The sequence below is a fragment of the Gopherus evgoodei genome, chromosome 3, assembly GCF_007399415.2.
Source record: "Gopherus evgoodei ecotype Sinaloan lineage chromosome 3, rGopEvg1_v1.p, whole genome shotgun sequence".
Taxonomy (NCBI): domain Eukaryota; kingdom Metazoa; phylum Chordata; order Testudines; family Testudinidae; genus Gopherus; species Gopherus evgoodei.
Window position 1 is genome coordinate 51,867,938 of NC_044324.1, and position 22,294 is coordinate 51,890,231.

Here is a 22,294-nt window from a genome sequence, read left to right on the forward strand (position 1 = left end):
CTGAGGGTAATGGAAAGAAAAGGAGAAAGATTAGGTTTATTACAGAAATCCTTCATCAAACAACTACAGCACCACTAATTCAAGATTCAAACAAGCATTTAAAGGGAAAGTTCTCTTTTTTCCAGATAAGAAAGAGCTTATACTCTACAGAGTAAGAACTGTGAATGTAATCCAGCCACTATTGAGTGAAAAAATGTGAAACTCGCTGTGCTGAACTAATCCTCTTCTGAAACTTACTTCAGAGGGTTAAACCAGGGATACATTTGGTCTCAAATGTAGGGAAAGATTATTACTGTTACTAGAGCTGAAAGTGGGCCAGTATGGGTTGGTACAGCATACCAGTAAGAAGTAGCCTTCAGAATGGTCCTGTACGCTGCCCCTTTTGCTGACAGAGTGGGGCAAAAGAGGAAGCTACCCCAGGGCCTGGTGATTTAAAAGGGCCTGGGGCTCACAGCAACGGCCAAAGACCCAGGCCCTTTAAATTGCCACCTGGGGCTGCTGGGCTGCATGGAAGGACTGGCTGGGGGACGCTGACCTCCAGCCCCATCCCTTCCGCCCAAGGCTCAGACCCTTCTCGGGCCTTGAGCTGGGCCCCCATACCGGTAAGTCTTTTAAGTTACTTCCACTCCTGTTACTATATATGGAGAAAACTTACTATACAGATGCTCCCTTACTTATGCAAGCGTTCCTTTCCAAGATGCCTTGCATAAGTCGAATTTTGCATAAGTCAGGAATGTATCTCTGACAATTACGCAAAAAAAGGAACAGAACTTATGGAACTTTTTCCGTAAGTGCAGATTTCCATAAATCAGCTTTGCGTAAACCGGAGAGCGTCTGTATAAGTAACTTCAAAACCAATGCATGCGGTCTAGACAACAGTCTAAAGAACTTTTACTTCAGTATCAGATAGAACAGCTAGATGTTTTAAAGGTCCTACTAAGCACAGGCACAGATCTGTAACAATAAAAAGTCTCAAAAGTGTATGAGGGGCAGTTTGGGGCATAAAGCAGCTATGGCAATATAGCTACTACTTTAATATTACATCCTGAAATGCTATTCAAGATAGCTACTTGGAAACATTTCTAACAATATGTTTTCCCATCAGAAAAGGCTGATTCAATTAAACAAACATTTTGTGGGAACAGAGTTTTCATCAAAATTTTCAATGAAAAATTATTGAAATGGTTCATTTTGATAATGTTGAAATATTTCACTTCGGTGATATAACCTAGACTTAATGCAAACAGAATAGTTGAGTCAAAGTTAAAACTAAATACATTTCAACTTTTTTAAACAAACTTAAAGGTTGATTATTTTTTTTCCCCCAAGAATGAAGCATTGGAATTTCATTCCACAGAAAATTTCAAACTGCACACCCTTACCTGTCAAAGTCATGTATTTTATGTCAACCTCACGAAACACAGTTAAATTATATAGGTTTATTGTTACCATGAGAGTTAAAAAAAATCAATAGTATAAATGGGTCACAAAATTGTTGGACTTTAAATAAGGGTAGCCAACTTGAAGAGATTGAGAAATGCTGCTTTAGTTGGAATTTGAGTGTGCTATTATTGCCCACTAGTAGCTGAAAGCCCATACTGTCACATAGGTGTGGCAGTTAGCCAAATTATCCACCCTCTGTGCAGTCGTCTTCATACAACCAATGAAATTATTGCATGCAAATTAGCTGTAGAGTAAGAGAAGAGATTGGTTGAGTTACGTTTGCTATCACAATGGTCTAGGACTCTTAGCATAGCATAGGGACATGCCTTACTGTAGCTGTACACTGTGTGAGCGTAATTCATATTGTTAAAATGACAAATTTCAAAAGTCCCCCCCCACACACACACTTGTCTCTGAGCGGTGCTGGGGAGGGAGAATAATAGCAACTCTTTTCTCTCCCCTTTACCACTCTTTTTTGAAAATTCAATTTGGATTTGAATCAAAACAAAAAATTTGAATTGAAGCTAGACACAAAAAGATTCATGACAAAGAGAATCAATACAATACGTTTTTAAATTCTCATAGGAAAATATATGAAACATTACGCCCTCCACCCTGGATTCCAAAAACCCTCATGCAAATTAAGGAACATGGGAATTTTTAAATAAATCCATTGTATATTTCATTTAATTTTTTTAAGAACTAATTACGTAAGTTGCGACTTCCCCCCAAAAAGAAGTTGGCATTGACTCAATATTGAGCTGATTCTTTTCTAATTGAACAAATATTAAAAATCAGAGGAAAATATGGTGGGAGTACAAGCCTGAGCATTAATTTAAATGACATTTCTTCCTCACATCTGAATTCTCAGACAGACACACTCTCTCTCTTATTAAACTTAAAGTACAGTGTTAAGTGTTGGGTGGGTGGGTCAGGGAGGGAGGGAAGGGAGTTCGAGGAAGGAACTAACAGGTTAAAATCACAAAGCACACAAGAAGGTATTGTAATATTAGAGTGTCATTATTATGTTTAAAACTCTGAAGCCCTTGTCAAAGGACTTGTCACCACTGAATCAGCAGTGTCTAAACTGACTTGAAAATGAGCCCTCTCCCTTTCCATCAAACTAAATCACTAAGTGTCTTTATGCAGTCTTGGGAAGCTGTTGAATAATGTGCCTTTTCATATGTTGCAGCTCAGCAGAATATCCAGAGTCATCATTCTCCTGACAAGTGCAGTAGCAGCTTCTGGGGTCTTTACTTGAAAATACATAAACATATTACCTCTCTTTTGTTCTCCACAAAATATTTCATTTTTTCCCAAAATCAATGTGAAGCAAAGAACAGCATTATTTTCCAAAGAGAATAGCTGAATGTGTTATTACACAGAGGGAAAAAATCCAATTTAACTTTTTATTTTTGTATATTCAGCAACTCCTTTATGTAGCCACTAAATGGGAGTCCTAATATACAGAATAGTATTGTTTCATGCTGTTTGCAGGTGAGGAGTAAACATTTATGAGGCAAGGAATAATCTTGGCCCTCTCATAATCCTACTGGCTACAATTGGAGAGGCTTTTTATTTCAGAAAAATAGGACTTTGGATAAATGACAAATGACTGAATGCATTAATATGAGTTTTTTTGTACAGGTGGTGTTACTTGATTTGCCCATTCATTTGGGGTATGCTCATTTATTAGGGTTACTCTTTGGGGGAGAGGGGGGAGATCCTGTAATTCTATCAACGTACTGCTTGTGTCACTTGTGTTTTCATATGGAGCTCTATTTCTCCCTTCTGCAAGTTCCCTCCCAATGGAGCTAACCTGCAGGACCTAGGTTCTCCAGGGCTGGGTTCTTCCAGCCCCAGAACCAGATGAATGAACACACACACATTCCCTCTCTCTCTCTCTCTAACAGAGCAAGTCTAAGTGGACTGGATCAATCAACGCTCTCAAGCTGACCCCTTATATGTCCCTGGACTCAGTGGGCTGGGTCAAGCAGGATTTTCAAGATGCCACCCTTACATGCCACAGGTACTGCACCGGAATAGAGCAAGCCTGAGCAGGCTGGGTCGAACAGCACTTCTAGGCTGCCACACTTGTATGCCCCTGGACTCAGCGGATTGGGTTAAGTAGCACTTCCAAGCTGCCACCCTCGTATGTTACAGGTTCAGCAAGTCCCTATCCCCACTTTCAAGTTACAATTGTTCGGGTAGTAATGCACTTGATGAGCAAACTCCACAGTGTTTTTAGGCACTACAGGGATCTTCAGCTTAGGTAAGAGGAATGTTGTTGCAGAGTAACTGTGGAAGCCAAAAACGCAACACAGTAAAGTTCAGTGAGAGAGGGAGGGAAGCAACCAGCTTAACCATAAAAGTTATTTATTGAATAATAGTGATAACCACACAAAGAGAGCCTAAACAAACATAACTGTTACATTATAAAAGATTATAAATGCCATATATAGAAAACTATACCTGATCAAACAAGTCAGGGTTAAAAAGTTATACCTGAGGTAGAAAACAGAGAGAGAGAGCTCAAGAGCGCGCACACGCTTGGGTCTCACCACTCCATGAAGGTTGAACTGGTTGGGGTTCTCAGGTGATGGTGGTAGCTCAAGGTCCTGAGTGCTGGAGACAGGCACAGCCCCCAGCACGATCAGTCAGGAGAAGATGAAGTCCCAGTGGAACTGATGCAGAGTTTGGATCCAGGCATCAGAACACTTACTTGAGCAGGGGTAGGTTTTTTTTGGTAGGGAAACAATGGTTCAAGGGAGAACATTAGATTTGTTTATGGGTAAACTGATGATTCAAGGGTTTTCTTTATGCTAGACAACAGAAACTGATAATTCCTGGCTATGGGAGATGTTCCTTCAAAGGGGCTCACAATGCAATTAGGCAGCTTCAGTATTTTGGGATATCGATTAAGGATTCATTACTAGAATTGGTCTGATAACTACTGAGCTGGGTTTGTGCAGGCATCGGTTCATTAACATCTGGAGCAGAGATTCCCCCATGATGCAGTGCTTCCTTACTCTTCTGGTTCCAGAGCTCAGTGCAGTTCTTGCCTTAGAATCTCTGTTCTCCATTCTGTATGCTAATAGAGATGCTTCCCGGTCTCATCTTTGATGCAGATGAGGCTAGGGGAGTTGCCTTAATTCTATCATCTTTGTTAGGAAGGGTGTCTCCCACTGCCTTTTCGTTGCTTTCTGTAAGCCTTTCCCCTGCTCAGTTTTAGGTCAAGCAGAGGCTTGGGAGGGAGGGGGGGCTTCATGAGTCAGACAGACTACATACTGCACCCTGGTTCCCCAAGAACACAGAGCTGACTGGCATCCCTGGTTATATGCTACTCGCTGTACTATCTGAATGGATTTATCCTTACAACAGTCTTGTTAGGTAGCAGAGTATTATCTCCTCAGGGTCAAATGTGGGGGAGTGGAAAATACAAGTAGCATGGTCTGCCCACAGTCAAAGCTTCATCCATAAATAAGTTCCTTTCATCGGAGGACACCATTGACTTACACCAGATGTTTAAAATATGATTACGTCTGCTCTGTGGTTCCTTGAGGTTAGCTCCCCTTCAGTGTGGTTCAAATACACCCATGGCCTTGCTGGGTTCCTTGGGCCTAGCTCCAACTAGGTGAAGCTCAGAGGCCTCCCTGGCATGACAGTAGTAGACTTTTTGGAACTGACTCCTTTTTTGAGTTAAAAAAAAAAGTTAATGGTGGTAACTTCAAGACAATTCTGGTGCTAAAATAATACATTACTTGTAATGTAAATCTTTGTAATAGGATCCTCCTCCTCACTTTTCACATGCTTTGATCACTGGGATTTAAATGATCATTGGGTTCTGTATTAACTTTTGTTTGAGATGAATGGGGCAATACATTCCTCAGAGCTATTGTTTCAGGCTCTCAACAGACTCAGAGAGACCATACATGGATCATACTTTGAAGATTTTCTCCCCATCGTAAGTGTTAGAGTGTTTCTTTTCTAAAAAAAATGAAAGCTTACATTCTGGAGCACAATGCAGCAGGTTGGGATAAGCATCAGTGCCTTGTACAGATGCATGCTTGCTCACCATGTTGATCCCTATTATCCCCAGTTTATACATGGGGAACTGAGATACAGAAAAAATAAGTGCTCATATGGGAAATCTCTGGTAGAGCCAGAAACTGAACCTAGATCTCCTGAGTCCAAGTACAATGCCTCAAACACAAAAGCATCCTTCCTCCCTCATATAAAGGAGAGTATCAGGGTTGACTGAGATAAAGCAAAATAATCTTACCATAAAGTTAGAACTCGAATATATAGATGAACTAAAGCCAAGAGTGAAATATTAGAACCACACTTTCGGTATTATTAGTACTGTCAGTGGTTTGAAAGCAAAATAACTTGTTTTCATAATCATTTTCTTAAAGTTTGGTTCTACTCTGAAAAGCAGCCCTCTGAAAATAGCACTGTGGAACTGTGGGGGACCATATTTATTGTCTCAATTATTTTAGGATGAAATTCTCAATTTACAAGTAAACAGATAGGCCCTGGAGGAGAATGATGGGTCTCATAAAGAGACAGTTAAGGGTTAATTCCTCTTTTTCTGTAAAGGGGTAAGAAGTTCACAATACCTAGCTGACACCTGACCAGAAGGATCAAAAAGGGAACAAGATACTTTCAAAGTTGAAAGAGGGGGAAACAGTCTGTTGTATGTGCTGTGTGGGCTTTTGCTGGACAGGAAGAAGGAACCATCCCACTCCTAACAGGGTAGTGAGTAATTAGAGAAGGAATGTATTAAATTACTTTTATTTCTATTTGTAATTTCTTTTGCAAAATAGAGGAGAAATCAAATTGGGTTTCTGTGCAACTTTAAAGTTTTGCCCAGAGGGAAAACCTCTGTGTTTTGAATCTGTTGTCTATAGGATTATCTTGCTTTCTTATCTCACAGAGGTATTCCTTTCACCATTTTTCCCCCTTTTAATTAAAAGTCTTCTTTTAAGAACCTGATTGATTTTTCCTTGTTTTAAGATCCAAGGAATTTGGATCTGCGCTCACCAGGAATTGGTAGGGGGGAATCTTCTTGAGTTACATGGGAAAAAGGGTAGAGAGACTTGGGGGATGGAAATTAGTCAAATCCTGCCAAGAAAAGGGGAATAAGGATGGGGAAATATTTGGGGGAAGGCAGAGTTCCCAAATAGCTCTCCCTCGAACGTTTTTTATAAAAAAAACATTTGGTGGTAGCAATGACTGTTTTGCCTAAGCTGATAAAAAATAAGCTTAGGGGTTATTCATGCAGGTCCCCACATCTGAACCCTAAAGTTCAGAGTGGGGGAGCACCTTGACAGTGGGTTTTACTTTTCCCCACCAACTGTATTCAGCTTAGGACCTCAGTCAAATTGAGTTAAGTCTTTATTACAAGCCCATGTTCAGTAAAGTTTCAGATGACAATATTTTGTCTACAGTTACATGTACACATTTTTTGTGTTTGTGTAAGGTTACTGGCAAACTTCCCATTGAAATAATTGGAATCAGGAACTTGGCCTGATTCTATGACCCTTACTTACATTGAAAATATCATAGTCAGCATGCAGTCCTATTAAAACTTCAACAGCTATGTGGAAGTAGAGCAAGAACTGAAAGGGATTTGAAGGGGATTTCAATGCAAACAGTCCCCTCTGTGAGCAAGAGTCAGGGCAGCTGTAACCCTAATAATGCGAGATTGGTAGAAGCGAGGATTGTGTGAGGAGAGTGGGAAAGAACTGTGAGAGAAGTTGTTGCGACCTTGTATTAGATAAGTATGGAATGCAGACTATAACCTAAATAGAGGTGAAAAAAAATAAGATATTAGGATGACCTATGTATAAACAAAATGCAGCTGTTGCTCATTACTGTATGTAACAAGAGGTATAAATGCTTGCTGTAATTGTTTATCTGCAGAAAGACCTGCTTAGCTCTCTCCCTCCATGTAACTGCTAGAGATGATAAAGTATCTGACTTCTGCACTCAACTTGAGAGTAAGAACTCTGTTTTTCTCCGACAGCTATCACAAGTAAAAGCAGAGAACCTGAACTCATGTCTTCCTAAGTAAATTCAGAAGGAAATACATATTTTGGGTTAAGATGGATATTTAACAGTTCCAGAACATTAAGTTTTTTTTTAGTAATGTTTCCATTCATCTATTTAGAAAAAAAAGTCATTTTATGGAGCATTTCATGCCTGTAACAAAGCTGTATTCTTTTGATATTATGGCCAGAGTCAAACAAACATCTACCAAGGGGAATGATAGAGAGTTAAATTATATTTATTGCAATAATCCACTGAAAATTAAAATAGAAAGGAAGATTTATTTTCCCAAACTTTCCCAATTAGTATGTCCCAATGCAAGACCTTAGATGTACTTTTCAAATGAAGTTATTTCCTTTGTTTATAGGCTTAAATATGAAAATGATCAGAAAAAAAAGTGTATATAAAAAGTTTAACATTTTTAAAAAGCGTTTAAAACGTGTCCCCAAAGACAAGTGAAATCCATGATAGGTTTATATTAGCTCAGACCACCTTAACCCCAGGTAGCAGAGATATTTAGTAAGTGTACCTGTCCTACAGACATAACATAATCAGGATGCAGTTGTGCATGCATGGCATGGGGGTTTGGAGATGGTGGTACATTAGCAAACTAGTTCAGTCAGTGCTTTTATCATGACTTATGTCTCTCTGTATGTAGGCAGGCTTATGAAATCAATAGCAATAGTTGTTGTATGGGGCAACCATTATTTTAAAACCAGCCTCAAAGAAGGTGAACATAATTTGAAAACAAGTCTTAATACCGAAAGACATGTTTAACTTCACGCAAGTGGATGAAATCCTGGTTCTATTGAGGTCAATGGTAAAACTCGCATTGAAATCTTGGCTCTGCTGAAGTCACCCTATAAACAGTCGCTGCTGAAGTCAATGGTCCTACTCAGAGGAGGTAATATAAGGAATATGAATAAATCCTTGAAGTACTGACAGTTAGATTACAGTTCCAGAGCCTTCCATTTCTTAATGGACTTCAAGAAGTTAGTGTTTTTTGTTTTTCTTTTTTGTAAAACCCACCACCACACAGGAGTTTGTTGCTCTCCAAGTATTCAATGGAATTTTCCTGAAAGGGAAAGGAATTCCCCAGCAGAACAGGTGGAATTTTAATGCTACAAACCTTTTGCTTCAGAAATTAATACACAGATTTGTCATATTTTGGTAGAAACATATGCATTAAATAAATACTAGTTTCTTTGGTTGACTAAATCTCAAAAATCATGGAAAATTCATTTAACATATTGTCTTAAAAATGTCCAGCTTACGTCTTGATGCTGTGTATATTTTAACTAATAGTTTCTAACATTTGTTTATTTAAAATCTGAATTAGAATCCTCACAATTCCATCTAACAAATAAATGAGATAAAGTGGATGTTTTCCCTTAAAGGAACAAACAGTGCTGTCAACGTTATAGGATGTAAATACAATGTAATGAGAGGAAACTGACGTTTCATTTGACTAACACAAGCTGACAATGACTTCAGAGATGTCTTGAAGTTCAGCAGTATCAACAAGCCTATATTTCAATCCTGGTAAAAACAATAAGTCTCTTGTTTTTCTACTCCTACTCGGATTAATCTACCAAATGGTGGGGGCTCTATGTGTGCGCGTGTTGCATTTTTTTTAAATGAAGGCTATTTCCAGAGAAACACAAGCCACTTTAATGGCCATGCGCTTCAACACTACTTATATCATAGGCTAATAGTTTGGACATTCAGAAAGTGCACAACTGGTTTATTGCATTACATGGGTTCTACTGATAGCAGGGCTTGCGCTAAAAGTCGAACTATAAGGATATTTCCCAGGCATTGAGAAGTATCTCTATCTAAAATACTTTTAAAGTTTCCAACATGATCCTCTACTTCTTGTCCTTTCCTAACTGCTCATTCCCTCCCCAGGTACAACAGGCACTATTTAAGACCAAGGTATTAGTCACATTAGTCTTTTCTAAATTCCTTGACATAAATTACTTTTCAGATGTCAAGTCCCAGATTGGGTCCCAAACTAAATTGAAAATGTGTGTCTAGACCCCTAAGTAATAGTTAGCAGACACTTTAATTAGAAAAAAACTAATTGAGGTCCACTTAGTTCATCAGTTAAGCTACCAAAAGTTCAAGACAAAACTGGCCCTCAACATGCATTAAGTGTGTACTATGCCTTTGGCGTAGCGTTTGTTTTTCCTAATCTCATTCACCCAACAGCACAGGGACCATATGCATATCTTGAAAGAGGAAATGCAGGGGCCAATATTATCCTATTTTGTGAAACTCTCCCCTCTGAACTGAGAGGACAAAATGACCTTTCAAGTGAATCACTTCTGACCTGGTCAGCTGCCGAACCTTACTACACTCATACACAGGGTGGATCACGATACCCTGCAGGAGGATTTAATGCCTTATATTAGTCAAGGTAGCACAAAAACTAGACATGACTTCCTTTGAGTACTGTCTAGAGGAGAAACATGCATTTATATTGGTAGAGAACCTGCCCTAAACTTCTTACACGGTACACATTTCAATTAGCCTTTATCCATCTAAAAGGAAAATTATACAGGGAATACTATAGGGCAGTTTCTTTGTTCAATAACTTGTGGCACTAACAAGCATTGAGTTGTTAAAGAACTGTTGAAACACTTTTGAATATAGGGATTGATTAGTGAGGCAAATTGGACCATTCAGATGAAAGTAATAAAAACAATGTACATTGCAGTTCCAATATATCAATGGGGAAATGTATTAAAGAAATACTGAAAAAGACAGTTACCTTTTCCATAACTTGTGTTCAAGATGTGTCTCTCGTGTCCATTCCATATTAGATGTGTGTGCTCACCACTTGCACTAGGGCCAGAAGCTTTTCCCTCAGCACTATCCGTAGTGGACCAGCTCTGGCACTGCCTGGAGTGGTGCCCACATGGCATGATATAAGGGGCACTGCTGGCTCCCTCCATCCTCAGTTCCTTCTTGCCAGAAACTCTTGACAGTGGGGCAGGAGGGTGGGTTATGGAATGGACATGAGCAACACATCTCGAAGACCACCAGTTATGGAAAAGGTAACTGTCTTTTCTTCTTTGAGCACTTGCTCGTGTCCATTCCATATTAGGTGACTCCCAAGCAGTACCCCTGGAGGTGGGTAGGAGTTCATGAATATGTAGATTGCAACAGAGCTCTGCTAAACCCAGCGTAGTCTCTGGGCTGCTGAGTGATGGCATAATGCACCATGAATGTGTGAACAGAGGACCACTTTGTGGCTTTACAGACATCCTGGATAGGGATGTGCACCAGGAAGACCACCGAAAATGCCTGAGCTCTAATCGAGTGGACCCCTGCCAGGTCATAAGAGGTCCTTATGCAAGAGGTGATCCAGTTGGAAAGCCTCTGTCAGGACACCGGAAGGCCCTTCATCCTATCCAATGTAGCAATGAAGAGCTGAGTTGACTTATGGAAAGACTTGGTATATTCTAGGGAAAAAGCCAAAGCCCTTCAGACATCCAGCACATGATGATGCCTTTCTTCTCTGGTCTTGTCTGGTTTGGGACAGAACAATGGGAGGAAGATGTCCTGGTTCATATGGAAGGTAGATACCACCTTCAGCAGGAAGGCTGGCTGGGGCTGCAGCTGAACCTTGTTTTTGTAGAAGACCATGTATGGCGATTCTGAGGTTCAAGCTTTAATCTCAGAGACTCGTCTCACCGCTTCACTGCCACCAGGAAAGCAACTTTCCATGACAGGTGGGAAAGGGAGCAGGAGCCCAGCAGCTCAAAGGCCGGGCCCGTGAGCCTAGAGAAGACCAAGTTAAAATCCCACTGTGGGACAGGGATCTGTACCTGTGGGAAGAGTCTCTCGAACCCTCTCAGGAATCTGACTAACATGGCATGGGAAAACACAGTCTGGCCTCAGATCGGTGGGTGAAAAGCAGAGATGGCCACGAGATGCACTCTGATGGAAGTATATGCCAGGCCCTGGTTCGTCAAATGAAGCAGGTGGTCTAAGACAGACTATATGGAAGAGATGCCACATTCAGATGCCCAGTGCGAGAACCTCATCCACTTCACCAGGTAAGTCAGTCTACTTTCCAGAAGGACCTGCTGGACCTCCTCCGAACAGGTCTGCTCCTCCGGGTTCAGCCATGCAGCACCTATGCTGAGAGCTGGAAGGACGCAAGGTTGGGATGCAAGAGCCAACTGTAGTCCTATGACAACAGGCCCGGTTGGTTGGGCAGAGGCCAGAGAGGACCCACTGTTAGGTTCATGAGTATGCTGAACCAACTGGTTTTTGAATGTTATAATTCTTGATGTCTGATTTGTGTCAACTTATTCTTTTACGTAGAGACTGTCCAGTTTGGCCAATGTACATGGCAGAGGGGCATTGCTGGCACATGATGTTATACATCACATTGGTAAATGTGCAGGTGAACAAGCCCCTGATGGCATGGCTGATATGATTCGGTCCTATGATGGTATCCTCTGTATAGATATGTGGACAGAGTTGGCAACAGGCTTTGTTGCAAGGTTAGGTTCCTGGATTAGTGTTTTTGTTGTGTGGTTGCTGGTGAGTATTTGCTTCAGGTTTGGAGGAGGTCTGTAAGCAAGGACTGGTCTGTCTCCCAAGATCTAGGAGAGTGATGGATAGTCCTTCAGGATAGGCTGTAGATCATTGATGATGCGCTGGAGCAGTTTTAGTTGGGGGTTGAAAGTGATGGCAAGTGGCATTCTGTTACTTCCTTTGCTGGGCATGTTGGTGCCACAAGTACTCCTGTTCTTTAGTCCTGTCTGAGGCTCCCGACAATGAGCGGGCAGCCTGAGAAGGCTGGGTGAACCCCCAGGGTTTCCATGAGTATCATGGTGCTGGCCACTGTGCTTGGAACCATGAGATAGATTTTGGTGCTGATAATGTAGGCGGCACCACAGGCAACAGAGACTGCTCCATAGTTAGGGAGCCCTGCTCTGTGCTGGAGCTATGGCCAGAACAGTCACTACCAGGTGACCAGGATTGGTCAGAGCGACGGCTCTTATCTGACCTGTGCTGGTCACTGCTCCCAGAGGTAGATGAGATGAGCAAGATGAATGTCTTGGTTGCGGCCTCAGGGACAGACTGTGTTCAGCAGATCGGTGTCGGAAACTCTGTGATCTATGCCTTATGCTACCCAACTGGTAATAGGACATCGAGCGGGACCGGGAGCTATCACAAGCCGGTTTCTGGAAGGAACTTTCTGAACATGGCAGTCCCCATGTTGGAGGCCAATGATGGTGGTCAGGTGACTGTTGGCTTCAGTCTCCCAGTTGGTCCCAGGATCTGTACTGAGCTCTCGGCGACGCAAGGGGTTGGTCTCTGTGATCCTGCCGGGGGGTGGCTGCCCCACGAGTCTGCACCAGACTACTGGCAAGATAGCCTTGAATCCTGCTGTTAGTGCCCAAGTTACGGGGACCGAGCAGGGCTCTGCTGAGCCTGCCTCTCTAGCTCTGAGGTGTGACGGCTTCTGGCAGGTGAGTGATGATGGGACGTCCCACAAGATAGGGAACGATGCCACTGAGGTGGGAATCTATGCAGAAGTCCCAAGACAAGACCAGGGTACTGCCAGAGCCAGTGTGAGTGGCACCAGAAGCACCAGGATCTCCTGAGCTGCCTGTAGGGTTTTGGGCATTAATGGTACCTGAAGCTGACAGAAGCCTTGCCACAGCGAGTGCTCCAGGAGGGGATGCCCTATGATAGGGACTTTGTTTGCTTTATCAGTCTATCAGTGTCACTAATATATCAGAGTTAAAGCATTTTTTAGTGTTTGTGAGAGTTCCTTCTGCTTTTTCTGAAGTAGTAACTTTATTTTATTTTATTATTATTTTTTTTTTGGGAAGTACAATATTTCTTGACAATCCACTGAATGATAATCAAATCTTTTGTGTCGCTAAGGAGCATTTAAAACCTGGAGGACACTACTTGATTCAAACTTCTAGCAAAAACCAAGTTGTGGGTGCTGACACTGTTCCTTTCCATTTACAATGAGGACACTGAGATATATTCTACAAAATCTCCAGCATAATGAACAGTATTTCCCAGAAACCTGGAAACAGAACTCAAATTCTGCAAGAATTGGAGTCTCTTCTAGCAACTTTCAGAAATGGCCTCTTTTGTAGCTTTTATACAAACTGCATTCATCTGTAGTTTACCTTACACCTAAAAGCCTCTTGCACTTCAACACACACACAGTTCCTACCTGAAGTCAGAGCCTGCTCTCTTCCCATTCTCAGGAATTCCAGGATCAGGACACATGTCAGATGTGACTGCATCCCCACCTTGACTCACTTAAAAAAAAATAAGAAACAAAAAGAATAGTTAGTCTTAAGACTAAGTAAATGATTCTTCACCCATCCACACTTCGAGTTCTACAGGAGGAACATTATCTATATGCGCAGTATATTTTTCAGGAAGGTAATATAAAGACAAAGTGCATCTTAATATACATTTGTTTCATAGATTCCAAAGCCAGAAGAGCCCATTGTGATAATCTAGCCCAGGGATCGGCAACCTTTGGCATGTAGCCTGTCAGGGAAATCTGTTGGTGGGCCAGGACAGTTTGTCCACCTGCAGCACATGCAGGTTTGACCGATCACTCCCACTGGCCGCAGTTTGCCGTTCCAAGCCAATGGGAGCTGCAGGAAGCGGAAGCCCAGCCCGTGCCACTTCCCGCAGCTTCCATTGGCTGTGAATGGCGAATCGCGGCCACTGGGAGCTACAAGCAGTCATACCTGCCGACGCTCAGATAAACAAAGCGTCTCATGGCCCGCCAGGGGCTTATTCTGAACAAGCCGTGAACCGAATTTGGGAACCTTTATAGACTAATCAAGTAGCTCCTTAACCCTTTTGGTTAGATAAATAGATTTTGCTCCTTGAGTCCAGGCATAATTTTCAATCTTTTAATCATTCTCCTGGCTTTTCTCTGAACTCTCTCTAATTTATCAAAATCTTTCTTCAACTGTGGGAACCAGAAATGGATACAGTATTCCAGCAACAGTTGCACCAGTGCTAAATACAGAAATAAAATAACCTCTATTACTAGAGATTCCCTGCTCATGCAGGATAATGCCAGTGTTGCATTATCCACTCTGAGCCCCAAATCGTTTTCAGAGTACTTCCTCCCAGCTAGAGTCCCCCATCTTTTAAGTTGGGCTTACAGTTTTTGTTCTAGATATATACATTTAGCCATATTAAAATGCATATTATTTGCATAAGGCCAGCATACAAGGAAATCCAGATCACTCTGAATCAGTGACATATCTTCATTATTCAGTGCTCCCCGCAATTTGTGTCATCTGCAAACTCAGTGTTGAAGTTTTCCATCCAGTGCATTAATAAAAATGTTAAGTGATAAAGGACCAAGAATCAATCACTGTGGGACCTCACTAGAAACACGTGTTCAGTGGGATAGTCTATTGATTTACTCCTGGCTAACTCAGAAATATATGAAAGTGCTAAAGCTGCTTGAAGTCTCCATTGTGCCCTTCCCACCCCATCAGGTAGAATAGAGTCCATATTACTTACACACACACACACACACACACACACACACACACACACACACACACACACACACACACACACACACACGACAAATTTGTATAAAGTTATGGTCCTCACAAAACTAAGACTCTGATTTTACTTGTAAAGTGTGAGACTGTTTTTAATCTTCTTCTATCTAGAAAGTGGTAACTTACTTATTTATGTAATATGCTTAAATATTACATTGATTACAAATATAGAGATAAAGGCATACAAAATACCTTCACAGTTTATGGCCTTCACAAAAATGAATATAAATACAGTCAGTCTCTCTTGTGCTATCACACACACCTTCTCTTTCTTCCTCACTTCCTTCCATGAAGAATAGAAGAAGAAAAAAAATGTGTCATCTTCAGAATTTCTGAAAACTCTTTAAGGATAAGGTAGTACTCTCTTTCTGAATATAGATAGTGTACTTAGTTGAAATGTTTTAGCAGCACAGAATGAATTAGACAGGCCTGAGTGGATTACAGATGACAGAAGACAGCATTACGATTGAGAGGTGATGGGAGATTAGATGTAAATTTCTCAAGCAGTGATAGGCTTTTGAATGGAATAAGGTGGCATAGAGGAAGCATGGTGACAAACAGGTTACATACAATCAGAAGATAAGAGCTATAAATCCTGACTGCCTGTTCCAGCAGAATCATGGGCAATTAATTTATCTGAAAGCTAAAGCTTTATACAAGATGAGAAATATTCATGGAAATCAATTCATATAGAAAAAGGCATTGCAGTGCTACAAAAATACAGCTAAGTAAAAAGCTCTTGTAAGTGCAGAATTGCTTGCCCCAAGTATAGCTTCCTCCTAAAATTGATAAAATTGCAATAATTATGGTACATTTAAATGTCTGAATCACCTCCATTTCTTGTCTCAGAGAGGCAATGATTTTAAAGATATAGAAAATAGCAACACCCACCAGCCTATCAGAGTTAAAAACTGTATTTATCTCCTTGCTCTACGATACAGTATATTGTCTGTCCCAAAAATGTTCTTCAAAATCAGCTGATGAAAGATTATGATATATGAGAGATGTATTTCCAGATATAGCTTAAAAAAATATTTCAGCTTTGAAACATAAGTTCCCCTTCCTAGTATATTGTGATATAAATCAAATTGTTATGAGTAAAAACCCAATTCTGGAGCTTCTGACTCACAGTATTTCCATATCAGTGTATGCAATGAACATTTTGTCTATCCAAGGTGACGAATCAAGGAAACATTTCCAGACTAAGGGCCTGATCCTCCAGTAGCTAATTCATGCAAATAAGGCTTATTCAATACTACTTGTGTGAATATGAATTATTCCATATCAGCATTTTGATTAAGAATAAGACAAACTAGTTCATAAACAAAAATACTATTTATTCTTAGAGTTCCATTTTGCTAGCTACATTTATTCTTTCAGAAGAGTTCATCTCTAAATATACACAAAAAGTTTGTTACAAGGAGTCAATTTTAAAAGCATGGTTATGATCAGAAAACTGCCCTTGATAAATTAACCACTTCCTGTTGGATATATGCTTTTAACTATCTCTAATCTTCTTATATTTCCTCAGGTTTCTGACAAAGTCAAATATTTACTACTGTCATAAGAACATAAACATGGCCCTACTGGATCAAACCAAATGTCCATCTAGCCTAGTATCCTGTCTTCGGACAGTGGCCAATGCCAGGTGCCCCAGAGGGAGTGAACAGAACAGGTAATCAAGTGATCTATTCCTAGTCGCCAATTCCCAGCTTCTGGTAAGTACAGAAGTGTCATTATAGCTATGTTAGAGTAAGCTGGATTCGATTGTGTCCCACACATCCTCAGGCAAACACATTCTGATTCCACAGTGTTAATGCTGATTGAAAATAAAGCTTTCGAGTTTCCTGATATAAAGTTAAACAGCCAGAAAAAAAAGCCACATACAACTGACCAAAAATGTTTTCATTTGTCAAGGCTGCAAATTTGATAGAGCTATTTTTCAAGATTAAGAACTAGGGAACCTCAAGATAGTATTTTCAGTCACTTTAAACCTTAATCATAAGCACCCTTACAACAACAGGAGCAACTCTGCCTGTGTTATTGGTGGTTTAAGTGTACTATATTTTTGAATGACACTACATGCCTCTTATTTGTTTCGGAATAAAAAACAAAACACAATACATTTATTTTTAAATGAGAAGGGACAAAACCTAAACAAGCTTGTTTTCAGAGGTCCATAATTATGGAGAACCTTTTGTACTTTCCATTGGAGAACTCATTTGTAGCAGTGTGTTGAAATAAGCAAATAATAATAATGAAAAAAAGGAGCTGGCAATTTTACTCCAAGTAATTTTATTGTTCAAAATGGTTTCTCTGTATCATATCTCCACAAAGTGGCATGCTTTTCCTCTTAAGACCATCTGTACTGGGTCAGACTAATGTCCATCTAGCCCAATATCCTGTCTTCTAACAGTGGCCAATGCCAGATGCTTCAAAGGGAATGAACAGAACAGGGAAATTCCCCATCCTCCAGGGATCCATCCTGCATCCTCCAATCCCAGCATCTGATAGTCAGAAGCTTCGGAACTCCCAGAGCATGGGGTTGCATTCCTGACCATCTTGGCTAATACCCACTGATTGACTTATTCTCCATGAATGTGTTTAATTCTTTCCTGAACCCAGTTATTCTTTTGAGCTTCACAACATCACCTGGCAATGGTTCCGCCAGTTGACTGCATCACGTGAAGTAGTATTTCCTTTTGTTAGTTTTAAATCTGCTGCCTATTAATTTCATTGAGTGACCCCACTTCTTGTGTTATGTGAAAGGGTAACTAGTACTTCACACCATTCATGATTCATATCTTTCCGCCCCTCAGCTGTCTCTCTTCCAAGCTGAACAGTTCAAGTTTTTTTAATCTCTCCTCATGTACATGCTGGTTCTATATGCTCACTCATTTTTATTGTGCCTCTGTACCTTTTCCATTTCAGAGAGAGAGAGAGAGAGAAAGAGATATGACCAGAACCTCACGCAGTACTCAAGGTGTGGATGTATCATGGATTTATACAGTGGCCAAGCATGGTTCAATGCAAACTCTGATGTTCATGCACAAATTTATCATTTTAAATATCTGATTTTTCTCTTGAAAACACCATTACATTTTTACTGAAAATTTGCCTGTTTCACTTTAAAATAGGCCAGATTCAAAGACAAAAACCGCAAGTCAATGGGCTCACAGTGTCTACATACAGATGGTATTTGATTCATTCAGATACTATGGGATTTGGTTGTTCAAGTGAAAGAAGCACGGCTTAGTCAATTGAAATGGAACTTTCTCTAACCCTCAATGAATGTTCTCCACAAGAGAAGTTTTCTAGAATTTTCCTCTTCACCACAGCCCTTTCTCCTGATATTTACAGGTACTTCTTTGAGAGGGTGGATCCAGGCTAGTATTCATCCAGAGATATACTGCTCCTTTAAATATAGCAGGGATCATACATCTGGGATCTACTACATCTTGCAGTATAGGATTTGTTAAACATGGTCCAAGCTCTTAGTTTGTGTTTTCCACTAGGGAATATTAAACATCTTGTTATAGTCTATAGAGGCATGATATGTTGTCATTACAAAATAACTCCTATTTCTTGCACAAGACAAGCTTGTCTGATCTTACTTTTCCAGGTTGTTGGGTTTGGGCGGGGGGGGGGGGAGGTGAAAGAAAACAAAAAATGCTCAAATTAAATCAAGTCATTGATTACCTTCAGTAGTTTAGATGTCTTGAAGGTTCTCTATACATTTTTAATATTCAGATGTACACCAAAACTTTTGCATGTTAACACTGTAGTATTTACCCAGAATTTGCCCTTTTCAAACACTTCCCTCCATTTTCCAATAATTATTTGTTCAGTATCAATATTTTTGACCTCAGTTCTACTGAAAACTTTCAAAAGACATACGTGGCTAAAAACACATGGCTAAAAAACTCATCTCACATCTTGTTACTGGAATATGCTTTTCTTTAGCCTTGATAAATGAGTCTTGCCTCATTCGCATCCATTCAGAATATTGCTGCAAAGATCATTCTCTTAACCTGTTTATGTCATGTCTCTTAACATTCCTCCAACAGCTCCCTCTTCTCTATCACATCCAACATTAGATGCAAGTTTTCACTTTCAAAGCCTTTCATGGCCTAATCCCATACTAGCTAGCATCTCTCAATCAGTATCAAAATGTTGACACCTCCTTCCCCTTAATCCATGATGCCAGCCTCCGTCACCAATTGTTAAATTTTTCAAAACAGACACATTCATCCTTTATCCCATGATGCCCCTCACAGTTTGGAGAAACACCCCACTAACATTTGCAAAGCTACCTCATCATCCTTCAAAACCCCTTTTTCCATATTTCCTGTGATGGCTACAAAAATACTTAACAGGCCATTGGTGTGCTGAGACTACCACTTATTGTGTTGACCAATATTGTCTAACTGTTTTGTTGTACTCCACACTGTAACCACCTTTTATCTCATGTTTTATTTATATTAGAAACTATTTGAAGCAGGGGCCACCTTTTTTGTTCTGAGTTTGTACAGTGCCTGGTCCATGACTATGGCTCCTAGGCACTATAAAATAAATAAAAAAAAATAATGCTGGAACATGTTTAACTCTTTCTATTCTGATCATCTCACTTCAGTAATCTCACTTGAAAGTTTCCATTGCTAGAGGCTACTGGAACAGTTATCTTAGAAAGTTTGGTAAGCATGCACATGTTTTGAAAAGAGCTCAATTTCTCTCTTTTTTCTTGTTTTTTTTTCTCCCTGATCATTTGCATTTCTAATGGCTTCCCCCATTAAATTTACAGTTGCTAGTAAGTTTAATACTTATGATGTTTTAGATTACTGTACTGCAAACTAGGATTTTTCTGTTTATCCACCGAACATTGCAGAGTACTTCTAGCACTGTCAAAAGGATTGACAACTGATGGTAACATGTTTAATGTTGACATCTATCTTCTAGGAACTGGACAGAGACCAATACATTTCACATACAATATAATAAATCAGGCACACATTTTTTTATTCTCCAGGACTCATTCATTCTAGTGCTAACAATGTTCAGCCCAGAAAAGAATGGGCTCTTCTGCAAGGGTTTATATTTTTTGCCTATTCAGATGCTGAAAAATTGCATATACTGTTTAAGTACATATCTTCTTCCCAGTTCAATATACCAAAAACATTTCGATAATGTAACTGACTGCTACCAGAGTTAATTAGTGAATTCAGTTTTAATGAACTAATGTAATCTTTTGAATGCAAAAGTACACTGCATTTTATATGATGTCATCTTGTTTCAGATAATGTCATGTTTTTCAAATTGTGATGAAATTTCCGAAGTCAGAAAATAAGTTGAATTTGTTTAAAACAAATCTGTAAATAATTCTTCACTAATGTATTTCATATGCATATAGATCTGTAATGAACCATCACTCAGAAAACTTATACATGCTTTTGTTTTCCAGTTAGATTGCAGTAACAGGATGTGAATGCATGGAGATTTGGGGGTAGAGAGTGAGAAGAACAGAAAGGTTAAGAGTCTAGTCATGTTTTCTTTAAAATATCCCTTATATTAAAAATAGCAGGACATCTGTTAGATTCTGACATGCAATCCAGACCAGCGGAGAATTGTATCACCAATTACCCTGAGTGCCTCTCAATGCCTTCCTACTGTAGCTCACTGCATGGGATGCCCATAGTCAGCAACAAGCATGCACTCTATAGCTGTGTATTAGGAAGCCCTTGTCCAATGCCAGCACAGACTTCCACTCGTTTTCATTACTCTTGGTTAACAATTGGTCAGGTGTCTCCTCACTGTCCCCAACCCTGTGTTTTTTTCTAAAACATGGGTTCTGAAATGTGCAGCTCTGGCCTGGGAGAATCAGAGGAATGTTAAGGTTTGTTGACCCTTTAAAAATAATCAATACCCAATAACTTGGTATCTTAAGTGGATTTACCAAATAGTTCAGTTCATACACAGAACTTGATTGGTTTAGATTAAAAATAAAGCTACCTTTATTTCCTTCCAAAGAGATACGTTGAGTACAAGTCAGAAATGGTTACAAGATAAAATGCTTTCTAGCAACTAATTTAACAAGGTAGACTTGGTTCAAGATAAAATCCTCACCACATTTCCATCAAGATGTCAACATCTCTCCCCCCAAAAATCAAAGAGGTGGTTCCTTTGCCGTATTAGGTGAAAGACTTCTGTCTGGAGGTATTCTTCAGAAGAATACATTTCAAAAAGGTAACTTAGAGTTTTTCTTTGACCTTCTCTTTTACAGTCCAAAGACCCTTTGAAATGGATTCTTCTGAAGCATACCTCCAAACAAAAGTATTTTTCTAACTGTGAGGTAGGCAACATGGAGTTTGTCAAAAAGGAAGTATCCTGCTACTACTTCTCCCACTGGAGTTTTGCCCGCTAAAATGCAAAAAACAAAGAACAAAACAAACAATGAGGAGTATGATAGCCCCTTAAAGACTAACAGATTTATTTGAGCATAAGATTTCATGGGTAAAAAAAAAACCACTTCTTTGGATGCATGGAGTGAAAATTACAGATCCCAGTATATTTATGCCTGTACATGAAGAGAAGTGAGTTACCTTACAAGTCGAGAACCAGTGTTGACAAGGCCAATTCAGTCAGGGTTGATGTGGTCCACTCCCAATAATTGATGAGGAGGTGTCAATACCGAAAGAGGGAAAATTACTTCTGTAGTTTCCTACAGTCCCTATTCAAGCTCAAATTAATGGTGTTAAGTTTGCAAATAAATTGTAGCTCTACAGTTTCCCTTTTAAGTTTTTATTATTAAGGATGGCTATTTTAAAATCTGTTATTGAATGTCCAGGGAGACTGAAATGTTCTCCTACTGGCTTTTGTATGTTACCATTCCTGATGTCAGATGTGTCCATTTATTCTTTTACATAGTGACTGTCCGGTTTGGCCAATGTACATGGCAGAAAGGCATTGCTGGCACATATCACATTAGTAGATGTGCAAGACCTGGACCACCCTACTTTTTATGTGAGGTAAGAAGGCTTGACAACTGTGAGCTCCCTGATGTTGATGTGTAGGGAGCGATCGTGACCTGACCAATGACCTTGTGTACTGAGATTGTCCAGGTGATCTCCCTCACCCCAGATCAGACGCATCGGAGACAAGGATCATGGACAGTGATGGGGCCACGAAGGGAACCTCCTCCAACACTGATGCAGGAT

The 22,294-nt window shown here is 40.1% G+C and overlaps 1 protein-coding gene across 2 annotated transcripts in view; it reads right to left on the reverse strand.

Moving 5' to 3' along the window:
* Nucleotides 1-22,294, reverse strand: part of CSMD1 (CUB and Sushi multiple domains 1) — a 2,060,432-nt gene that overhangs the window by 692,529 nt on the left and 1,345,609 nt on the right. For both annotated transcript variants that reach the window (XM_030555566.1, XM_030555565.1), the window contains exon 8: nt 13,712-13,799. In XM_030555566.1, coding sequence (XP_030411426.1) covers nt 13,712-13,799 — 88 coding nt within the window. The remainder of the gene's footprint in view (nt 1-13,711; nt 13,800-22,294) is intronic.